Here is a 20,600-nt window from a genome sequence, read left to right on the forward strand (position 1 = left end):
CGGATATAGTTGGACCTGGCATTTTCAACCATTTTGTTGTATGAGGAAATAAGATCCCTGAGATGGAGCCTGTGAACCTCAAGGTTAGTGGATTTCCACAGGCGTTCAGTCTTTCGACACAGTCTCTTAAAGCTTAAAATATGCTCGTTTATCCAAGGACATGCTTTTTAGGAAGACAGCAGCAGGGCAGGAGGGCGGTAGACCAGGAAACAGTGAAATGAGTTAGAGGAGCTAGTTTTGATCATTTGGGACTCAAAAGAGGTGCAGGTGTACCTGTCCCGGTACACAGCAGCAAGACCACCTCCACGGCAACAGGGGCGGGGCCAACTGAGGGCTGAGCGTCCAGCAGGACACAGCTCCTTCAGGTGGAGGAACACCCCGTCTCTCTGCCAGGTCTCAGTGAGGACCAGGAAGTCCAGGTTTTCACTGGTAAGCAGTTCGTTCAGTGAGAGGGATTTGTTTGTAACAGAGCGAGCGTTCAGGAGACCAACACGACTACCTGGTGATGACGTCACGGCGCTCGTGTCAGCTGTGTCCAATGGGATTGGCTGCAGCCACCTCCCGCGATCACGTGATGTGTGGCTCCGCCGGCGGCCGTAGGCCGGCTGTTTCTCCGCTGGTGTAAACACGGAAGTCGAAGATAATCCCGATAACCTGGCGGCAAAGTCCGATGAGCAGTGCTGCAGCCTCAGGACGTCCGGGAGCAGCGGCGGAGAGGGTCGAATGCAGCACTCCGCCGGCGGATGAAGACAGCAGGCGTCCGAGCGAGCAGGAGCAACGAGCTGGATGTATCGCGGACGCCGTGGTCGCCATGACAGACAGGTTCCTATGGCGGGATGGGGGCCGCCCCAGCAGCTGGACCGTCTCAGAGCCTTCAGTTTCACCAGAGTTCCAGCTCTTTTCCCGCGTCTCTTTGGACGTTTCCTCCGTGGGATGATGGCGGCTGGCAGGAGGTGAGCTGGCACAGCCCGCAGGAGAGGAGGGAGGAGGATACAGGATGATCGGGCCGAATTTTGCCCCGATCTTCTCCTCCTGATCGAAGCCGACAGGGTCCGATTGTCGGGAGTATGCAAATGAGTTCGGGTCCGATCTTCGTGTAGTGTGCGGTGTGTTCCGAGAGATTTTTTCCGGTCGGAGCCTCTCGGGAGGCGTCGGAAGGGGAGATCGTAGATAATGAACACGTTTAATATTTCTGATCGCAAATCCTGTGGTGTGTGGTGCGCTGAAGGAGCGATACCGATGTGAATGAATGAACTGAGGGAATGAATGAGTTCTCCGCTTACCATTCAAAGTGGAGATGAATGTAAACACAGGAATGAAGGGAAACAGCACAAAGTCACGTTGGACGACGCCAGATTTGGAAGAGTGAGGGGCCGATTCTCGGCAGAAGAATCTTGTAGTGTGTGTTCTGCTCCGGAGCGACACACACACTTTGATTGCTTTAGTGACGTCAAGGCTTGGTTGGCAAACAATTGTCTTAGCCTTAATGAGGGTAAAACTGAGGTAATTGTACTTGGACAGATCGATCCCAGCTGAGATCTGGGCCACTTTACACACCATGTCAAACCCTCAGTCACCAGCCTTGGCGTCACTATTGACAGTGATTTTAAATTTGTCAAGCAAGTAAATGCCGTCGTCAAATCGGGCTTTTATCATCTTCGGCTTTTATCTAAAGTTAAACCATTTTTAACTTTTAAATCTTTTGAACAGGTTATGCACGCTTTTATCTCTTCTCGTTTGGACTGCTGTAACGCACTTTACTCAGGCATCAGCCAGAACGCTCTCTCCCGCTTACAGTTAGTCCAAAACTCTGCGGCATGCCTTTTAACTGGGAGGAAGAAATACCATCATATAACCCCCATTTTAGCGTCCTTGCACTGGCTCCCTGTTCGTTTCAGAATTGATTTTAAGATCTTATTGTTTGTGTTTAAAGCCTTAAGCGGACTGGCCCCTCAGTACATCTCAGACCTCATCCAAATTTACCAGCCTCAGCGCGCCTTGAGGTCTGAAGGCCAGCTCCAGCTCGAGGTGCCTAAGACGAGACTTAAGACCCGAGGGGACAGGGTCTTCTCTGTGGTTGGTCCCAAACTCTGGAACGCTCTGCCCCTCCACGTCAGAACAGCTCCCACAGTTGAGTGTTTTAAGTCTCATCTTAAGGCCCACTTTTATTCTCTGGCTTTTAACACCATGGAGTTGTGTGGTCCTCTGGGTTTTTAATCCTATTTCTATATTGTGTTATATTTTCATTGTTATTTTATTCAGATTTTATTTATTTTTTTATCTCTTTTTTATTGTGTCATGTTGAATTTGTTGTCTGTGCAGCACTTTGGAAACTGTCTTTAGTTGTTAAAATGTGCTATATAAATAAATTTGGATTGGATTGGATTGGACACTAGAAGATCAGGAGAGGAAGATCTGCTGCGATCTGTCCTCTGTTGTCTTCTAGTGTGTCTCTGAATCGGGAAGATTGAAAAAGTCCTGTCGTGTGTACTGGCCTTTATGCTTTGACAAGAGCTAGCACTCTGGCCACATTGCTTCTGCGTTTACAGATTCCTGATAAACATTTGGTGTCGAACAGACCTTTGGCCAAAATGTAGAAATGTGAGGGTTTCTGACGAGTCAGCATGACACATCAGCAGATGTACTACAGGCTGTACCGTTACCAAAACCTGGTCTTCCACTTGTACTGGACACAATGAGATCCTGTTCATACTGGTTTATTATCACATGAAGTTTCAATGGGTAGAACCATGAATGCAGGAGTAGTGCGTCTCTCTTATAGACTGAAGACTTTCTGTCATCAAACTGACAGTTTCATGTGTGGTTGGAGAACAGACTGCCCTCGGAAGAGCCAGTCTATTCATGTGTGGCTGATGATAAACTGTTGTTGTTGAAGCTGTTACTTGTGCAGCTGTGAAAGTGGTGAATAGAGGTGAATAGAGCCAGGGTGGCTGGGTAAGGGTTGAACTAGCCCACCAAACATCTGATCTCAGGAAGACGTGCAGATCAGGTCATTATTGGGTCGGTCAGTCAAAGACCATATCTAGACGTCCGCAGAACGTACAAAATAGATCCAAAATTCAGACGTCATTATGGGACCTTTTTTTGACGTCATGATGACGTTCAGGATTTGTACGTCATCCAAGGACCAAATCTAGACGTCAGCAGAACGTACAAAATAGATCCAAAATTCAGACGTCATCATTGGACCTCATTTAGATGTAATCCTGATGTTCACATTTGTACCTGATCAGGACATCTGTGAAGGACCACATCTAGACGTCAACAGAACGTACAAAATAGGTCCAAGATTCAGACCTTTTTCTGACGTCATGATGACCCAGCTGGCATTCAACCGGCCTTAAACATTGAAATTTAGTTGAAATAATGTCAGTTGATGAAAAACATTAATTCAACGTCAAAACAACGTTGACACTAAACGGTTGAAGTTGTGTCGTAAACTCTCTGTGGATTCAACACTGAAATATCAACATTTTTTAGATGGATATGTAATCGTCAGTACTTTTAAAATCATGACTTCTGAAAATTTTGCTGAAACATGTCAGTTGAAAAACGTTATTTCAACATCCAGACACGTTGATAAATTTACCACTGAAAAAGTGTTTATGTGAACGTTAACCCCGCCTTGTATTTCTTTTTCTTTGGTTCTGCTTGTTTTCATTGTCTCGTAAAGATAGAATTATGTCTAATAAAAGAGCCGCCCAAGCGGTTAAATTTAGTACGCAATTTCATCAAATTGTGAACTTTGGTGAAAAACAAAACAAACATCTTTAAAACTTCCACTTTGTTTCGTGTGTATCGCACTATAATTCAAGTAGTTTTCTGCAAACTAGTGGTCACCCTCCCGTTTACAGATCAACACAGTAAACTAACAGCTTAACAGGTAAGGCTGAGAATTGCTGAACAGTAAGTCGTAAGTTCAAAACCCGTGTTTCACCGGTCTGTAATGAAATGCTGAAATGACTGAAAGAATATGCCTGAACTGCAAGCCCAGTGGGTAGACTGTGGTCAATTTAATTTTATGCACTTTTACTGCTGTACTGCTCAGTTTAACTAAAACCAACTCTGCATTGGAGGTCAGCACGACGTCAGATTCGGACCTCCATGTGTGGAATTTCTTATATTATTATCATTGTTTATTCATATTCATCTTTGCTGGTGTTTCCTCTCTGTGTTTATGTAGAAGTTTTGTTATGTTCCTATGTTTCTGCATAATTATACTGAAAAAATAGGGCACGCTGTGATGCATCTGCACCTATGTTACATGCCGGATCTACTTTCAATCAGACGGCGATGTTGACCGGTGATGCCGAGTTGATTTCTACCACTGGCTGAATAAACTGTGTTTTTCTTCAATAAATACGATGAAAGAACGGTTCTGGAGTGTCCAAGGTGTGAGTAGACACTGTGTCATTAGGTCAGCACACCTTTTACGGTGGGAGTTATCAATCTAGGCGCGTTAGAGCGATAAAACCGTACACTCCATATGACATCCAAAAAAGACGTAATAAAAACTTTCATTCTGCACCTACAGCAGACCTGATTTGGAGGTCAAAAAATTACTTTGATTAGACGTTATTTCAACGTCACATTGCGCAATGGGAGGACTAAAGAATTGAAAGCATGAGAACTCCCTGTTTTATGGCTTAGTAAGTTTAGTTTAGGGAGCTTTGGGTCTTCAGGTCTCTGCTTGTTATTTATTTATTTTCTTATCTTTGTACTGACTGGTCTTTGATTTTGGGTTGAGACAGGCACTCTCACCATATAGGTCCAAACTTCTCCAAGGCATCGATCAGGTCGGCTTCAACTACAGCTTCACACAGACCGCGGACGTGGACCACAGGACTGGGCGAGATATGATGGGTGCTCCTCCCGTTCTCCTGCAATGCACACACCAACACACACAAAATTAAAGTGAGTTAGATTTGTTGGAATCCCCTCGACGCTGGTGAACACCGTATTTTATGCAATTTTATTTAAGAGGTTCGTTTTTGCTTCATGACTATAATGTTAACCAAAGTTGTCTCAAATTGCCCAGCTTCACCGACCCTACTCTATTCTACTCTACTCAGCTCAGCTGTGTTTCCATCGGCCTTTTGTCTCCATGGATACCGTTCTCAATGGGCGGGGAAATCAGGAGACGGTAAAAATTCTGCCACTCAGCGGAAGTAAAATGAAGGACAGGGAGGCTGGCGTGATGCCTTTTGTTGTTTTGGTGGGTTTTGTTGCGAAAAGGTCAAAAGAAGAGAGTCAGAAGAGGTTACAAACAGCAAGAAATACAACGAAAGAAAAGTGCAGAAGAGTCTGGGAGGCCCTGCGGCGGTATCGAGCTGCAGACCAGACGTTAAGAGCTACGGCTCTGGGTGAGTTACCGTTTTGTAACTGTAGTAATTAAGAAAAAAATTGTGCTTTAAATAGTTTTATTTGTGTTATTTTATTATTATTGTATCCTTTGATTAACCAGGGAAAAGCCTTGAGTGTTTTTGGAGAGGGATCAGGTATGACAGCAACATGCAGTTACAGCATTCAGTAAACGCAGTACATTGATACTTCATTACATTAGATTGGAAGGGAAAAAACAACAAGTGGTTCTGGAGACAACGAGTTGGGATAAAATCATGAGGCTCGGGAAGTAAAACAATGGCAGTGACCAAAAGTATTCCTTCACAGCCGTGGAGCAGAGGTTTAAACTCCCCAGCAGTGACCAGTTCTGCTAATTCAAGTCCATCTGGAGATGACCCCATGAAGAGGGCCGCCAGTTCTGCTCTGACTCTGGGAAAAGTTGTTTTGATAAATCCTGGGTGCGCAGTCCCAAGAGATCTTTTGACCTGATCAAGTATGTGGTCAAATATGAAGGAAGCAGCCCAAGAACAGATTTATCCATCTCAGCGACGAGGCTGCTGCGCCGGCAGAGTGCTCCCCGGCCCAGGACACCCACGCCGCCGCCCCGCCCCCGCCCCGCCCCCGCCGCCGCCCCCGCCTCGGCCTCTCTTCTCCCCGTCTTCACTCATCATCGGCGGCAGCATCAGGCGGAATATTGGCTTCTTCAACGCCATCACACGGTGTTTTCCCGGCGCCACCGTCCCCACCATCCTGGAAAAACTTCCAGAGCTCCTCCGGTCCGCCCCCTCCTCCGCTCGCCAGGTGATCGTTCACATCGGGTCCAGCGACACGATGCGTCGACACTCCGAGCTCACCAAAAAGGATTTTAAGGACCTTTTCAGCCCGCTACAAAGTTCCAGAAAAATGATCTCCCTCAGCGGCCCCCTGCCAACGCTCTTCCGGGGTGCTGAGCTCTTCTCCAGGCTCCTCAGCTTGAACACCGGGCTTCAACAGTCCTGCTCAGCTCACAACCTTCACTTCATCGACAACTTCCACCTCTTCTGGAACCGCCCTGCTCTCTACCGTCACGATGGATTACATCCCAGCAGGCTGGGAACTCCGTCCTGTCAGGTAACATCCAGCAGTCCAGACGTCTCCAGCTGTCAGTCCAGCTGACTGACTAACGGTAAGCCCCGCCCACTCTTCACACACCCCTCTCTCTGGTATTATCTCCAGCAGACAGCACCTTCACCAGAGGAGAGGAGTTCATCTTAAAAACCTCATCAAAACTAAAACTAAACCTGCAGTAGAACAAAAACCCACAAGAGTCAAATGTGGACTGTTAAATATCCGATCCGTCTCCTCCTGCTGATTGGTGTCCTAATAACTGATCATAATTTAGATTTATTAAACCTGTCAAACTGTCCTGTTGGACCTGTCAGACTGTCCCGTCAGACTGTCCTGTTGGACCTGTCAGACTGTCCAGTTGGACCTGTCAGACTGTCCCATCAGGTTGTCCTGTTGGACCTGTCAGGCTGTCCCATCAGACTGTCCTGTTGGACCTGTCAGACTGTCCCATCAGACTGTCCTGTTGGACCTGTCAGACTGTCCCATCAGGCTGTCCTGTTGGACCTGTCAGACTGTCCTGTTGGACCTGTCAGGCTGTCCTGTTGGACCTGTCAGACTGTCCTGTTGGACCTGTCAGACTGTCCTGTTGGACCTGTCAGACTGTCCCATCAGGCTGTCCTGTTGGACCTGTCAGACTGTCCCATCAGGCTGTCCTGTTGGACCTGTCAGACTGTCCCATCAGGCTGTCCTGTTGGACCTGTCAGGCTGTCCTGTTGGACCTGTCAGGCTGTCCTGTTGGACCTGTCAGACTGTCCCATCAGACTGTCCTGTTGGACCTGTCAGACTGTCCTGTTGGACCTGTCAGACTGTCCTGTTGGACCTGTCAGACTGTCCTGTTGGACCTGTCAGACTGTCCTGTTGGACCTGTCAGGCTGTCCTGTTGGACCTGTCAGACTGTCCTGTTGGACCTGTCAGACTGTCCTGTTGGACCTGTCAGACTGTCCTGTTGGACCTGTCAGACTGTCCCATCAGACTGTCCTGTTGGACCTGTCAGACTGTCCCATCAGGCTGTCCTGTTGGACCTGTCAGACTGTCCTGTTGGACCTGTCAGACTGTCCTGTTGGACCTGTCAGACTGTCCCATCAGGCTGTCCTGTTGGACCTGTCAGGCTGTCCTGTTGGACCTGTCAGGCTGTCCTGTTGGACCTGTCAGACTGTCCCATCAGACTGTCCTGTTGGACCTGTCAGACTGTCCTGTTGGACCTGTCAGACTGTCCTGTTGGACCTGTCAGACTGTCCCATCAGGCTGTCCTGTTGGACCTGTCAGGCTGTCCTGTTGGACCTGTCAGACTGTCCTGTTGGACCTGTCAGACTGTCCCATCAGGCTGTCCTGTTGGACCTGTCAGACTGTCCTGTTGGACCTGTCAGACTGTCCCATCAGGCTGTCCTGTTGGACCTGTCAGACTGTCCTGTTGGACCTGTCAGGCTGTCCTGTTGGACCTGTCAGACTGTCCTGTTGGACCTGTCAGACTGTCCTGTTGGACCTGTCAGACTGTCCCATCAGGCTGTCCTGTTGGACCTGTCAGACTGTCCCATCAGGCTGTCCTGTTGGACCTGTCAGACTGTCCCATCAGGTTGTCCTGTTGGACCTGTCAGACTGTCCTGTTGGACCTGTCAGGCTGTCCTGTTGGACCTGTCAGGCTGTCCTGTTGGACCTGTCAGGCTGTCCTGTTGGACCTGTCAGACTGTCCCATCAGACTGTCCTGTTGGACCTGTCAGACTGTCCTGTTGGACCTGTCAGACTGTCCTGTTGGACCTGTCAGGCTGTCCTGTTGGACCTGTCAGGCTGTCCTGTTGGACCTGTCAGACTGTCCCATCAGACTGTCCTGTTGGACCTGTCAGACTGTCCTGTTGGACCTGTCAGACTGTCCTGTTGGACCTGTCAGACTGTCCTGTTGGACCTGTCAGACTGTCCCATCAGGCTGTCCTGTTGGACCTGTCAGACTGTCCTGTTGGACCTGTCAGACTGTCCTGTTGGACCTGTCAGACTGTCCTGTTGGACCTGTCAGACTGTCCCATCAGACTGTCCTGTTGGACCTGTCAGACTGTCCCATCAGGCTGTCCTGTTGGACCTGTCAGACTGTCCTGTTGGACCTGTCAGACTGTCCCATCAGGCTGTCCTGTTGGACCTGTCAGGCTGTCCTGTTGGACCTGTCAGGCTGTCCTGTTGGACCTGTCAGACTGTCCCATCAGACTGTCCTGTTGGACCTGTCAGACTGTCCTGTTGGACCTGTCAGACTGTCCTGTTGGACCTGTCAGACTGTCCCATCAGGCTGTCCTGTTGGACCTGTCAGGCTGTCCTGTTGGACCTGTCAGGCTGTCCCATCAGGCTGTCCTGTTGGACCTGTCAGACTGTCCTGTTGGACCTGTCAGACTGTCCCATCAGGCTGTCCTGTTGGACCTGTCAGACTGTCCTGTTGGACCTGTCAGACTGTCCCATCAGGCTGTCCTGTTGGACCTGTCAGACTGTCCCATCAGGCTGTCCTGTTGGACCTGTCAGACTGTCCTGTTGGACCTGTCAGACTGTCCCATCAGGCTGTCCTGTTGGACCTGTCAGGCTGTCCTGTTGGACCTGTCAGGCTGTCCTGTTGGACCTGTCGGGCTGTCCTGTTGGACCTGTCAGACTGTCCCATCAGGCTGTCCTGTTGGACCTGTCAGGCTGTCCTGTTGGACTTGTCGGACTGTCCCATCAGGCTGTCCTGTTGGACCTGTCAGACTGTCCCATCAGGCTGTCCTGTTGGACCTGTCAGGCTGTCCTGTTGGACTTGTCGGACTGTCCCATCAGGCTGTCCTGTTGGACCTGTCAGACTGTCCTGTTGGACCTGTCAGACTGTCCCGTCAGGCTGTCCTGTTGGACCTGTCAGACTGTCCTGTTGGACCTGTCAGACTGTCCCATCAGACTGTCCTGTTGGACCTGTCAGGCTGTCCTGTTGGACCTGTCAGACTGTCCCATCAGACTGTCCTGTTGGACCTGTCAGACTGTCCTGTTGGACCTGTCAGGCTGTCCTGTTGGACCTGTCAGACTGTCCCATCAGGCTGTCCTGTTGTTCCTGTCAGGCTGTCCTGTTGGACCTGTCAGGCTGTCCTGTTGGACCTGTCAGGCTGTCCTGTTGGACCTGTCAGACTGTCCCATCAGGCTGTCCTGTTGGACCTGTCAGGCTGTCCTGTTGGACCTGTCAGACTGTCCCATCAGGTTGTCCTGTTGGACCTGTCAGGCTGTCCTGTTGGACCTGTCAGACTGTCCCATCAGGCTGTCCTGTTGGACCTGTCAGGCTGTCCTGTTGGACCTGTCAGACTGTCCTGTTGGACCTGTCAGACTGTCCCATCAGGCTGTCCTGTTGGACCTGTCAGACTGTCCCATCAGGCTGTCCTGTTGGACCTGTCAGACTGTCCTGTTGGACCTGTCAGACTGTCCCATCAGGCTGTCCTGTTGGACCTGTCAGACTGTCCTGTTGGACCTGTCAGACTGTCCCATCAGGCTGTCCTGTTGGACCTGTCAGGCTGTCCTGTTGGACCTGTCAGGCTGTCCTGTTGGACCTGTCGGGCTGTCCTGTTGGACCTGTCGGGCTGTCCTGTTGGACCTGTCGGGCTGTCCTGTTGGACCTGTCAGGCTGTCCCATCAGGTTGTCCTGTTGGACCTGTCAGACTGTCCTGTTGGACCTGTCAGACTGTCCCATCAGGCTGTCCTGTTGGACCTGTCAGACTGTCCTGTTGGACCTGTCAGACTGTCCTGTTGGACCTGTCAGACTGTCCTGTTGGACCTGTCAGGCTGTCCCATCAGGTTGTCCTGTTGGACCTGTCAGGCTGTCCTGTTGGACCTGTCAGGCTGTCCTGTTGGACCTGTCAGACTGTCCTGTTGGACCTGTCAGGCTGTCCTGTTGGACCTGTCAGGCTGTCCTGTTGGACCTGTGAAGCAGTGGTGGAGTCCTGTGATTCCCGGATGATGATGATGAAGATCGCCCCCCTCCCCCCGCGGCCCCCCCACCGTGCAGCGCTGCAGCAGTGGGCGCTGCTGGTCCTCCTTACCCCGGGTCCCGGAGCGTCCTGCACGCCGCTCCACCGCGCCGGTTCTCCTGCGGAAGACGGCCCGGTCCCGGGGAGCGAGCCGGAGTCGGAGTCCTCCCCCTCCTCCAGCTCCTCCTCCCCCTCCTCCCGCTCCTCAGCCTCCGTCTCCTCCGTCCTCTGCCGCTTGGCGGCCCGGCCGTACTCCTCCTCCTCGCCGGCTGCTTCTAGCGTCGCCATGCCGGCTGCGGGGCCGGTCGAGCGGGTCGAGCCGCGGCGTCCCTCGGCGTCCACCGCGCCGCGGGGTCTCAGGTGCGGCCTGGCTGCCTGCGGTCCTCCGGGCTCCGTGCGGAGGTGTGCGCGGAGGACACGTCGGTGCGTGATTGGTCGGTGCGGTCCGGAGCCCGCAGAGCCGACCTGTGATTGGACGGTACCGACGCAGAGGCGGGATCAGAGGAGGCGTGGAGGCCGCGCGCTGTTTTCTGCAGCAGGCGTGCAACATCAGGTCCGCGGGCCAGGACCAGTCCGAGGGACGCCCTCAGGAAAAGAGACATCATCCGAAGCCTTGGGGCTGTGTGAGCAGAGCCAGGCAGAACCGGCCGGAGCATCAGCAGGCCCATCACTGAGGAGCATCACAACAAACAACACCACCTGCTCAGCAGCGCCGTTCCCATGAGCCGCCAGTGACTGAGCACACAGGATGGAATGGAGGGACAGCAACAGGGTCACGAGCCACATCCTTTCATTTCATTTAGTGGCATGTGCAAAACTAATCAAGATAAGTAAAAACAGCACAATAGACTATATCCGCTGCCTAAGAACACACATAACATCACAATCAAATGATATCTGGAAAAAATAAATGAACAAACCAAAATGTCTAAATATAAACTACATCTTTAAGCATTCATCTCAGTTTTTGCTTTTAGTGTTTCCCAGTTCGGTCCTCAGGCCTCCCGTCCAGCACGTCGATGTTTCCTCCTCCAACACACTGCAGAGCTGGATAACCAGCACATCATTCCAAACAGATGTGTTGGCAGAAGGAAACATCTAAAACGTGGACAGGGAGGCCCAAGGACCGGATTAGGAAATGCTGAGGCAACACCGACATTAACAAACAATAAGATCAGTTCTAGATTTCTTTTAGACCCAAGCAGAAGCAATAATATAACTCAAATAACATAAGTTATATTACAAAAACAAAGTCATTCTGTTGTCGATGCTCTACACTGAAATAACTATGATGTTAATCTTTGTGTGTCACATATAAATGAACACCTGAATGAGATATACACGTATCTGAGATCGGCCCTTATCTCACCATCGGACTAAAGAAGTTCCTGCTGCTGACACCTGCTGCGTCTCGTCCTCATGGTAGCTTCATTAGTATCCTGACCTGTAAATGTCTCCACTGTGACATTACAGTTTTCCTCCACTGGTTTGGCTCATTTCTTGAAACCGAAATTACATTTTCAAAACAACATGGACAAATCTCCAAACTACCCTGTAGCTGCTCACAACAGAACGGTATTTTTCATTCATGTCATCACATTTAAAATGTCTTAGTCCATGTCTCAATGTCTCAGAAAATCTTTGCAAATGATTTAGCACAGTAAGGATAGATTTAGCACAATTCCTAAGTAAATATATCATGTCAATCTAAACTGATTGATCGATTCTCAGTCTAATGGTTTTTCTCTCCAAAACATATCAGCCTAATTTCATTGTATCAGTCACCACCTGCAAAATCATCTGTTCAGCTGTCAACATTAGTCAAAAACACACTTCAATACCATGAAGACCAGACATGGATGTGTTAGCATGAAGGTGAGGAGGACAGTCAGGAGGAGGAGGAGGGAGACCAGTGAAGAAGAGAGCTGTGAAACTCCAGCTTCATTTACAGTTCATTGGGCTACAGACAATGTTCCTTTTTGTTTTGTTACCTCCACCAAGGAGGTTATGGAATCACATCGGTCGGTTGGTCGGTTGGTTGGTTGGTCGGTTGGTTGGTTGGTCGGTTGGTCGGTTGGTTGGTCGGTTGGTTGGTCGGTTGGTTGGTTGGTTGGTCGGTTGGTTGGTCGGTTGGTTGGTCGGTTGGTTGGTTGGTTGGTTGGTTGGTTGGTTGGTTGGTTGGTTTGTTAGCAACAATACAGAAAAAGTTATAGACGGATTGCAATGACACTTTGTGGAAAGGTGGGCCTTGGGCTAACTTAGAATCCATTAAATGTTGGCGATGATCCGGATCACTGTCTGGATCCAGGAATTCTTTAAAGGATTCTTTATCATTGAGAGATAGGGAGTCTTTCACATAGTTGGGCATAACTCAACAATAAATGACAAGGAGGCTCAGCAAGAAATTACAGTAAGTTCTTCAAGGACTCTAAGAGAGATCAGCTGCTGATCCAGATCAGGAAGTGTTCCGGATACCAGGATCCAGAACAGACAAAAACAGGGGGGTTCTGGAGTGTCGGTCACTGTGAGGAAACACTCTGAGATATGAACAAGCAGCAAACAGCTTTCTCCCAGACGTTGTTTGTGTTGGGGAGAAATAAAATGTTTTTTTTGTTTGTTTTTTTTATCACATCTGGTGTTCTTATTGTTGTTGGTGACTGATTGGAGCTGTGGTGGAGGTCTGCGCCTGTGCCTCTCTGAGTGTCAGATTCTAGTTTTTTGTTTTTGTTTTTGTTTCTTTGTTCTTATTTTACAGTATATTGAACTCCGATGGATGGAAGTTGCTCTGTGTGTAAATAAAAATTCTAACAGTTTCCTTGGAGGCATGAGAGCGATGTGTGAATCAGAACCTGAAGGTTCTTCTTACTGTAAAATGCTTTTTGTCTTCATTTTCTTATACACGATATTTTCTGTTAGCTAAAAAACCCAAAGAAGAAAATAAAAACTCTCACAGTCACCATGATGACTGAAGCACTGGGCTCAGACAGAAAGGTAGATGAGGAACATTTCAGTGGTCCTCTGCCCTTAAAGACAAAACATCTGAACATTCTGACTGTCAGAGCTCACACGATGTCAAAAGGACAAAGCATTTTGAGGGCATTGACCATTTGTTTGAGAAAGAAATTTAGTTTTTCCACCTGAGTGAACTGTTTTGGAAGAGATGTGATCTCTGACAGGTGAACCGTGGTTCTGCTGAACCGTCCAGGTGGTTTTTCACAAGAGAACCAAGAGAACTGAGAACGTCCGGTCTGTTTCGAGGAATGAGCCGAAGCTGTTGAGAAGGATCTTTACATTTTGGAGGCTCTGACTGTTTATATGGGAAAGAAATGAAGCTTTGAAACATGAGAGAACAGTTTTGAGAGAGAGATGAGCTTTTGCAAGTGAACTATGGTGTTGAGCTGAACTGTAAGACTATTTTGCCAAATGATCTTCGAGTTTTGAAAATGTAATTTCATTTTATTCTATTCTAGTCTATTCTATCCTAGTTTTTCTCCACTGGTTTGGCTCATTTCTTGAAACTGAAATTACATTTTCAAAACTCGGAGATCATTTGGCAAAATGGTCTTACAGTTCAGCTCAACTCCATAGTTCACTTGCAAAAGCTCATCTCTCTCTCAAAACTGTTCTCTCATGTTTCAAAGCTTCATTTCTTCCCAACAGCTTCGGCTCATTTTTCAAAACAGACCGGACGTTCTCAGTTCTCTTGGTTCTCTTGTGAAAAACCACCTGGACGGTTCAGCAGAACCACGGTTCACCTGTCAGAGATCACATCTCTTCCAAAACAGTTCACTCAGGTGGAAAAACTAAATTTCTTTCTCAAACAAATGGTCAATGTCCTCAAAATGCTTTGTCCTTTTGGCATCGTGTGAGCTCTGACAGTCAGAATGTTCAGATGTTTTGTCTTTTAGGGCAGAGGACCACTGAAATGTTCCTCCTCTACTGTCTGGGCCCAGTGCTTCATTCAGAATGGTTACTGTGATCGTTTTTATTTTTATTTATTTTTTTTTTTTTTTGGGGGGGGGGGGGGGGGGGGGGGGGGGTTAGCTAACAGAAAACACTGTGTATAAGAAAATGAAGACAAAAAGCATTTTACAGTAAGAAGAACTTTCAAGTTCTGATTCACACATCACTCTCATACCTCCAAGGAAACTGTTAGAATTTTTATTCACACACAAAGTAACTTCAGCCATCGGAGTTCAATATACTGTAAAATAAAAACAAACAAGGAAAAAAAAAAAAAGAAAATTGTCTGTAGCCCAATGTGCTGTAAATGAAGCTGGAGTTTCACAGCTCTCTTCTTCACTGGTCTCCCTCCTCACCCTCCTGACTGTCCTCCTCACCTTCATGCTAACACATCCATGTCTGGTATTCATGGTATTGAAGTGTGTTTTTGACTAATGTTGACAGCTGAACAGATGATTTTGCAGGTGGTGACTGATACAATGAAATGATGCTGATATGTTTTGGAGAGAACAACCATGAGACTGAGAATCAATCAATCAGTTTAGATCAACATGACCTGTTCACTTGGGAATTGTGCTAAATCTATCCTTACTGTGCTTCATCATTTGCAAAGATTTTCTGAGACATTGAGACGTGTACTAAGACATTCACAATGTGATGACATGAATGAGAAATACCGTTCTGTTGTGAGCAGCTACAGGGTAGTTTGGAGATTTGTCCATGTTGTTTTGAAAATGTAATTTCGGTTTCAAGAAATGAACCAAACCAGTGGAGGAAAACTGTAACTCACTTGACATACTGTCCTGTATCACAGTTCTTCTCCATTTCGTTGGTTCATTTCTTTTAACAGAAATTACATTCTCAAAACAACATGGACAAATATCTAAACTACGCTGTAATTGCTCACAACAGAACAGTGTTTCTCAGTCATTTCATCACACTGTGAATATATTAGTGGATGTCTCAGTGTCTCAGAACGTCTTTGCAAATGATTAGTCACAGTGAGGAGCTAATGATTTAGCTCCTTTTCCAAGTGAATAGATCATGTTGATCTAAACTGACTGATTGACTCCCGGTCTCATGGCTGTTCTCTCCAAAACACATCAGCTTCATTTCATTATCAGTCACCACCTGCAAAACCACCTGTTCAACCTTCAACATCAGTCCAGAACACACTGCAGACCATGAAGACCTGACATGGACCTGTTTACTGGAGGAGGAGGACAGTCAGGACAGTCAGGACAGTCAGGAGGACAGTCAGGAGGACAGTCAGGAGGACAGTCAAGAGGGTGAGGGGGACAGTCAGGAGGACAGTCAGGAGGACAGTCAGGACAGTCAGGACAGTCAGGAGGGTGAGGAGGACAGTGAGGAGGACAGTCAGGAGGACAGTGAGGAGGACAGTGAGGGGGACAGTGAGGAGGACAGTCAGGAGGACAGTGAGGAGGACAGTGAGGAGGACAGTCAGGAGGACAGTGAGGAGGACAGTGAGGGGGACAGTGAGGAGGGAGAGGAGGAGGACCAGTGAAGAAGTGAGCTGTGGAACTCCAGCTTCATTTACAGCAGTGTGGGCTACACACACTTCTTCTTTTTTTGTTTGTTTGTTTCTTTGTGTTTATTTTACGGTAAATTGACTCTGATGGATGGAAGCTTCTTTGCGTGTGAATAAAAATTCTAACAGTTTCCCTGGAAGAATGAGAGCGATGTGTGGATCGACACTTGAAGGTTCTTCTGAATGTAAAAATGCTTTTTTTCTTCATTTTCTTATACAAGATTGTTTTCTGTTAGCTAAACAACCCAAAGAAGAAAAAAATAAAAACTCTCACAGGAACCACAGTGACTGAAGAACTGGGCTCACACTGAAAGGGAGATGAGGACATTTCAATGTTTTTCTCCATTGGTTTGATTCATTTCTTGAAACTGAAATTCCATTCTCAAAACAACATGGACAAATCTCCAAACTACCCTGTAGCTGCTCACAACAGAACGGTGTTTCTCATTCATGTCATCACATTGGAAATGTCTTAGTACATGTCTCAATGTCTCAGATCACTTTTGCAAATGAATAAGCACAGTAAGGATAGATTTAGTACAATTTCCAGGTGAACATATCATGTTGATCTAAACTGATTGATTGATTCTCAGTCTCATGGTTTTTCTCTCCAAAACATATCAGCATCATTTCATTGTATCAGTCACCTCCTGCAAAATCATCTGTTCAGCTGTCAACATTAGTCAAAAAGACACTTCAATACCATGAAGACCAGACATGGATGTGTTTGCATGAGAGTGAGGACAGTCAGGAGGAGGAGGAGGACCAGTGAAGAAGTGAGCTGTGAAACCCCAGCTTCATTTACAGTACATACAATTTTCCTTTTTTGTTGTTTCTTTGTGTTTATTTTACAGTATATTGAACTCCGATGGATGGAAGCTTCTTTCTGTGTGAATAAAAATTATAACAGTTTCTTTGGAAATATGAGAGCAATCAAAACTTGAAGGTTCTTCTTACAGTAAAATGCTTTTACAGTAGCATACAGTAGTACAGTACGGAGCTCTCTCCTCACCGGGAGGAAGCGTATGTCCGCTCCCCAGCGGATGCGCGCTCCACGCCGGCAGCGGGACGCGGGACGGCCCGCCACGCCGCAGCCGGAGCTCTCTCCTCGCCGGGAGAATCCAGGTCTCCGCCGCCCGGCGGATGCGCGCTCCGAGCCAGGCCGCGGGACGCCGCCGGAGGCCCCCCTTCCGACCGAAAGGCAACCCAGCGCCGATGGAGGAAAAAATACAGCCGAAATGAGCGACTTTGCAGAGGTTATGTCCCGCGCTGAAGCTCCCCTGCCGTGGCCCCGCTAAGTGCGGCTACATCGGTTGAATCTAAATAACTTCTGAAGGACTCCGAGCTGCACCGTGTTTGTCTGAGTGAGTATATGAGCATGACACACCTAGAAATAAGGTCCAGGTGTCAAAAAACCGAAGTTGCCCTTTAATGACAAAACATCTTAACATTTTGACTGTCAGAGCTCACATTTGTTTGAGAAAGAAATTTAGTTTTTCCACCTGAGTGAACTGTTTTGGAAGAGATCTGATCTCTGACAGGTGAACCGTGGTTCTGCTGAACCGTCCAGGTTGTTTTTCACAAGAGAACCAAGAGAACTGAGAACGTCCGGTCTGTTTCGAGAAATGAACCAAAACTGTTGAGAAGGATCTTTACATTTTGGAGGCTCTGACTGTTTATATGGGAAAGAAATGAAGCTTTGAAACATGAGAGAACAGCTCTGGGGGGAGAAGAGCTTCAGCAGTGGACTATGGTGTTGAGCTGAACTGTAAGAATGTTTTACCAAAAGATCTCAGAGTTTGAAAATGTAATTTCGGTTTCAAGAGATAAGCCAAACCACTGGAGAGGAACTGTAAGTGGTCATAAAGTCGCTCTGCCGGCGGGTTTGGGGAAAAGCTGCCCGGTTGTTTCCAGCAGCTCCTCCAGTCTGTGCCTCATGATGCATTTAATGACGGCTCGGAAAAACACCTTACTGCTTGGTAATGGATTATATGATTGTCAAGGCTGAAAAAAGTGCAGGGAACAGAGGGGACAGACACGAGAAGTGCGGGGGACATGTCCCCCACGTCCCCCCTGTCAGTTACACCCATGTTTCAGTCAGTGTGCGACAGGTGAAGTTATTAGACCCTGTTCCTGTCTCCAGCTGTCCAGCTGTCCACCTGGCCACGCTCTGGCCCGACCGTCCAGTCTCGGTCTAAACAGCTCGAGGAGAACTTGAACAGGAGGATCATCTCAACTCTCAGCACATTGGACTAAGTTTTGATTTGTTTTTCAAAGACTTCATTTTCGTCAAAGCTGCAAAAAGTAATATCACATCACATCACGTCCTGTCAGACTGTCCAGCTGGAATTTAGAGCAACAAGGACACGAAAAACTCCATAAGTAACGCCTGCCAAAGCCCGCAGCCCGGTGTTCCTGCCTCGGAGCTGTCTGGCCTGTGGGAGCTCTGCCTGAGGGCGGTTCTGTCACACAATAAAGGATTTTGTTGGTTCGATTCCTTCCTTCCTCGAAATGTCTTTGAGCAAGACACTGAACCCCGAACTGCTCCCAGTGGACAGATTGATGCCTCCATGGTGTGTGAATGGGTGAATGTGATCAACACTGTAAAGTACTTTGGGCTCTGCTGTAGCAGTATAAAAAGTGTGACATAAGTATAGAACATTTACCAATTAGATGCACAAAATATGTATAATAGAAAAATTAAAAAAATTAGTATCTTAAACCTGAAATCAGTTTTGTATTAATAATGCCGAACAATCTAATAAAAAAAATACCACCACCACAACATAAAGGTCTGTGCAATGACTCCTACACAAATACCAGAAGTACTTAGTTAAAACAGTAAAGTGAAGTATTACAGTGTTTTAGAATTTTAAAATCTCTCAGTAAACCTTTACCAAAAGTACAACATTTTAAACCAGCACAGTCTGTAAAGAACCTGGGTGTGATTTTTGACTCTGAGCTGAATTTTACTCCACATATTAAAAATATAACTAAGATTGTTTTTTAATCATGTTGAGAATAAAGCCAGAGTCGCCTCTTTCTCTCTCAGGCCAGTGGGAGGCGCCGATGCCGCTTTTATCTCCTGTCAGTTCGATTCCTGTATACCTTGCTCTCTGCTCTGAAACAAAGAGTATTCAAATCTCCCATTATTGCAGTACTCCGGTGCATGTGTGCTGACGGGGTTGCAATTTCTGATGTTTGTTGTGATGTAAAAGTTTGATGAAATATTTATTTTAGAAAATGCGATGCATACTGTACACACATGCAGAGAGCATCCTGGTCACTGAGTGAATTCCAGTCGACTCTTCTGCCTCGCTGCAGGTTAAACCTCAGAGAGAGGAACCCGTCTCAGACAAACATCTCGGAAGTCATTTGACCACAAAGCTGACTTTATTTTTCAAATTTTATTCTTATTAAAAAAACAAATCAAGTCAAAAAATGAACTTATTACTATAGTCAATAATTATGATATACAGTAGAAGACATTTAGCATGCCACTGTTTATCTTTTGATTATAACATTGTTCAAAATCACAAGTTCTGAAGTGGAGCAAATTTGGGTTTTCTTCAGCGATAGAACCAGCAAATATGTTTCGCATTAAACAGCTGGGAAAGAAGCTCAAGCTCTTAAAAGTATCTGGTACATGATTATTTCATGAGAAAGTAAACAGGACTTTATCTGAAAGTATAGTGATTGCATTGCTCAGCGCAGCAGGATCAGACCGTGGAGAAGGTGAAGCGAGTGACATGATGGTATTCCTCACCAGGGTGGAGGAGGCAGCTGGGGAAGGAAACCTGGAGACAGAAAAAAAAAAACAAGAATTAAAATTAGTATTCAGAACAGTGTCAGACATTTAAAAACATTCAAGTTAAAAATGTTCAAAATACAATTTCTTATTTTGTGTACAGCACAGAACGGTCTGACAGTTCTTCTCCAGTGGTTTGGCTCGTTTCTTGAAACCAAAATTACATTTAGATCGAAGATCTTTTGGCAAAACGGTCTCAGTCCAGCTCGACACCAAAGTTCACTGCAGACGCTCCTCTCTCTCCAGAACTCTTCTCGCTCGTTTCAGAGCTTCATTTCTTTCTGAAACAGACGATCATTGTTGTCAAAAAGCTTCGTCCTCTTGGCTTGTCTCCGACAGTCAGAATATTCAGATGATCTGTCTTTAAGGCAGAGGAACATTGAAATGTCCTCATCTCCCTTTCAGTGTGAGCCCAGTTCTTCAGTCACTGTGGTTCCTGTGAGAGTTTTTATTTTTTTCTTCTTTGGGTTGTTTAGCTAACAGAAAACAATCTTGTATAAGAAAATGAAGAAAAAAAGCATTTTTACATTCAGAAGAACCTTCAAGTGTCGATTCACACATTGCTCTCATTCCTCCAGGGAAACTGTTAGAATTTTTATTCACACGCAAAGAAGCTTCCATCCATCAGAGTCAATTTAAGTTCAAGTTCAAGTTTATTTATATAGCACATTTAAAAACAGAAACATACTGCCCCAAAGTGCTTTCCATGATTGTTAAACCGCCATTATATAATAAAAGGTCAACTATAATAAACATTAAACACAAGACTAAAACAAAACCTGGTAATACAATAAAATTACAATACCAAAGCCTTAAAATCAACTTGAACTGAAAGCCAGTGAAAAGAAGTGGGTTT

At 46.8% G+C, this 20,600-nt stretch overlaps 2 protein-coding genes across 2 annotated transcripts in view; both read right to left on the reverse strand.

Annotated features, from left to right (window-relative positions):
- The window catches only part of hnrnpll (heterogeneous nuclear ribonucleoprotein L like), a 59,366-nt gene extending 48,633 nt beyond the window's left edge, over positions 1 to 10,733 (reverse strand). Inside the window, exons 1-2 of the mRNA XM_030107313.1 lie at positions 10,497 to 10,733; positions 4,783 to 4,901 (exon numbers count right to left, since the gene is read on the reverse strand). Coding sequence (XP_029963173.1) covers positions 4,783 to 4,901; positions 10,497 to 10,712 — 335 coding nt within the window. The 5' untranslated portion in view covers positions 10,713 to 10,733. The remainder of the gene's footprint in view (positions 1 to 4,782; positions 4,902 to 10,496) is intronic.
- An 8,583-nt stretch (positions 10,734 to 19,316) lies between these two features.
- galm (galactose mutarotase) overlaps positions 19,317 to 20,600 on the reverse strand; it is a 73,951-nt gene continuing 72,667 nt past the window's right edge. Inside the window, exon 9 of the mRNA XM_030107368.1 lies at positions 19,317 to 19,733. Coding sequence (XP_029963228.1) covers positions 19,656 to 19,733 — 78 coding nt within the window. The 3' untranslated portion in view covers positions 19,317 to 19,655. The remainder of the gene's footprint in view (positions 19,734 to 20,600) is intronic.

Source organism: Salarias fasciatus, chromosome 13 (assembly GCF_902148845.1).
Source record: "Salarias fasciatus chromosome 13, fSalaFa1.1, whole genome shotgun sequence".
Taxonomy (NCBI): Eukaryota; Metazoa; Chordata; class Actinopteri; order Blenniiformes; family Blenniidae; genus Salarias; species Salarias fasciatus.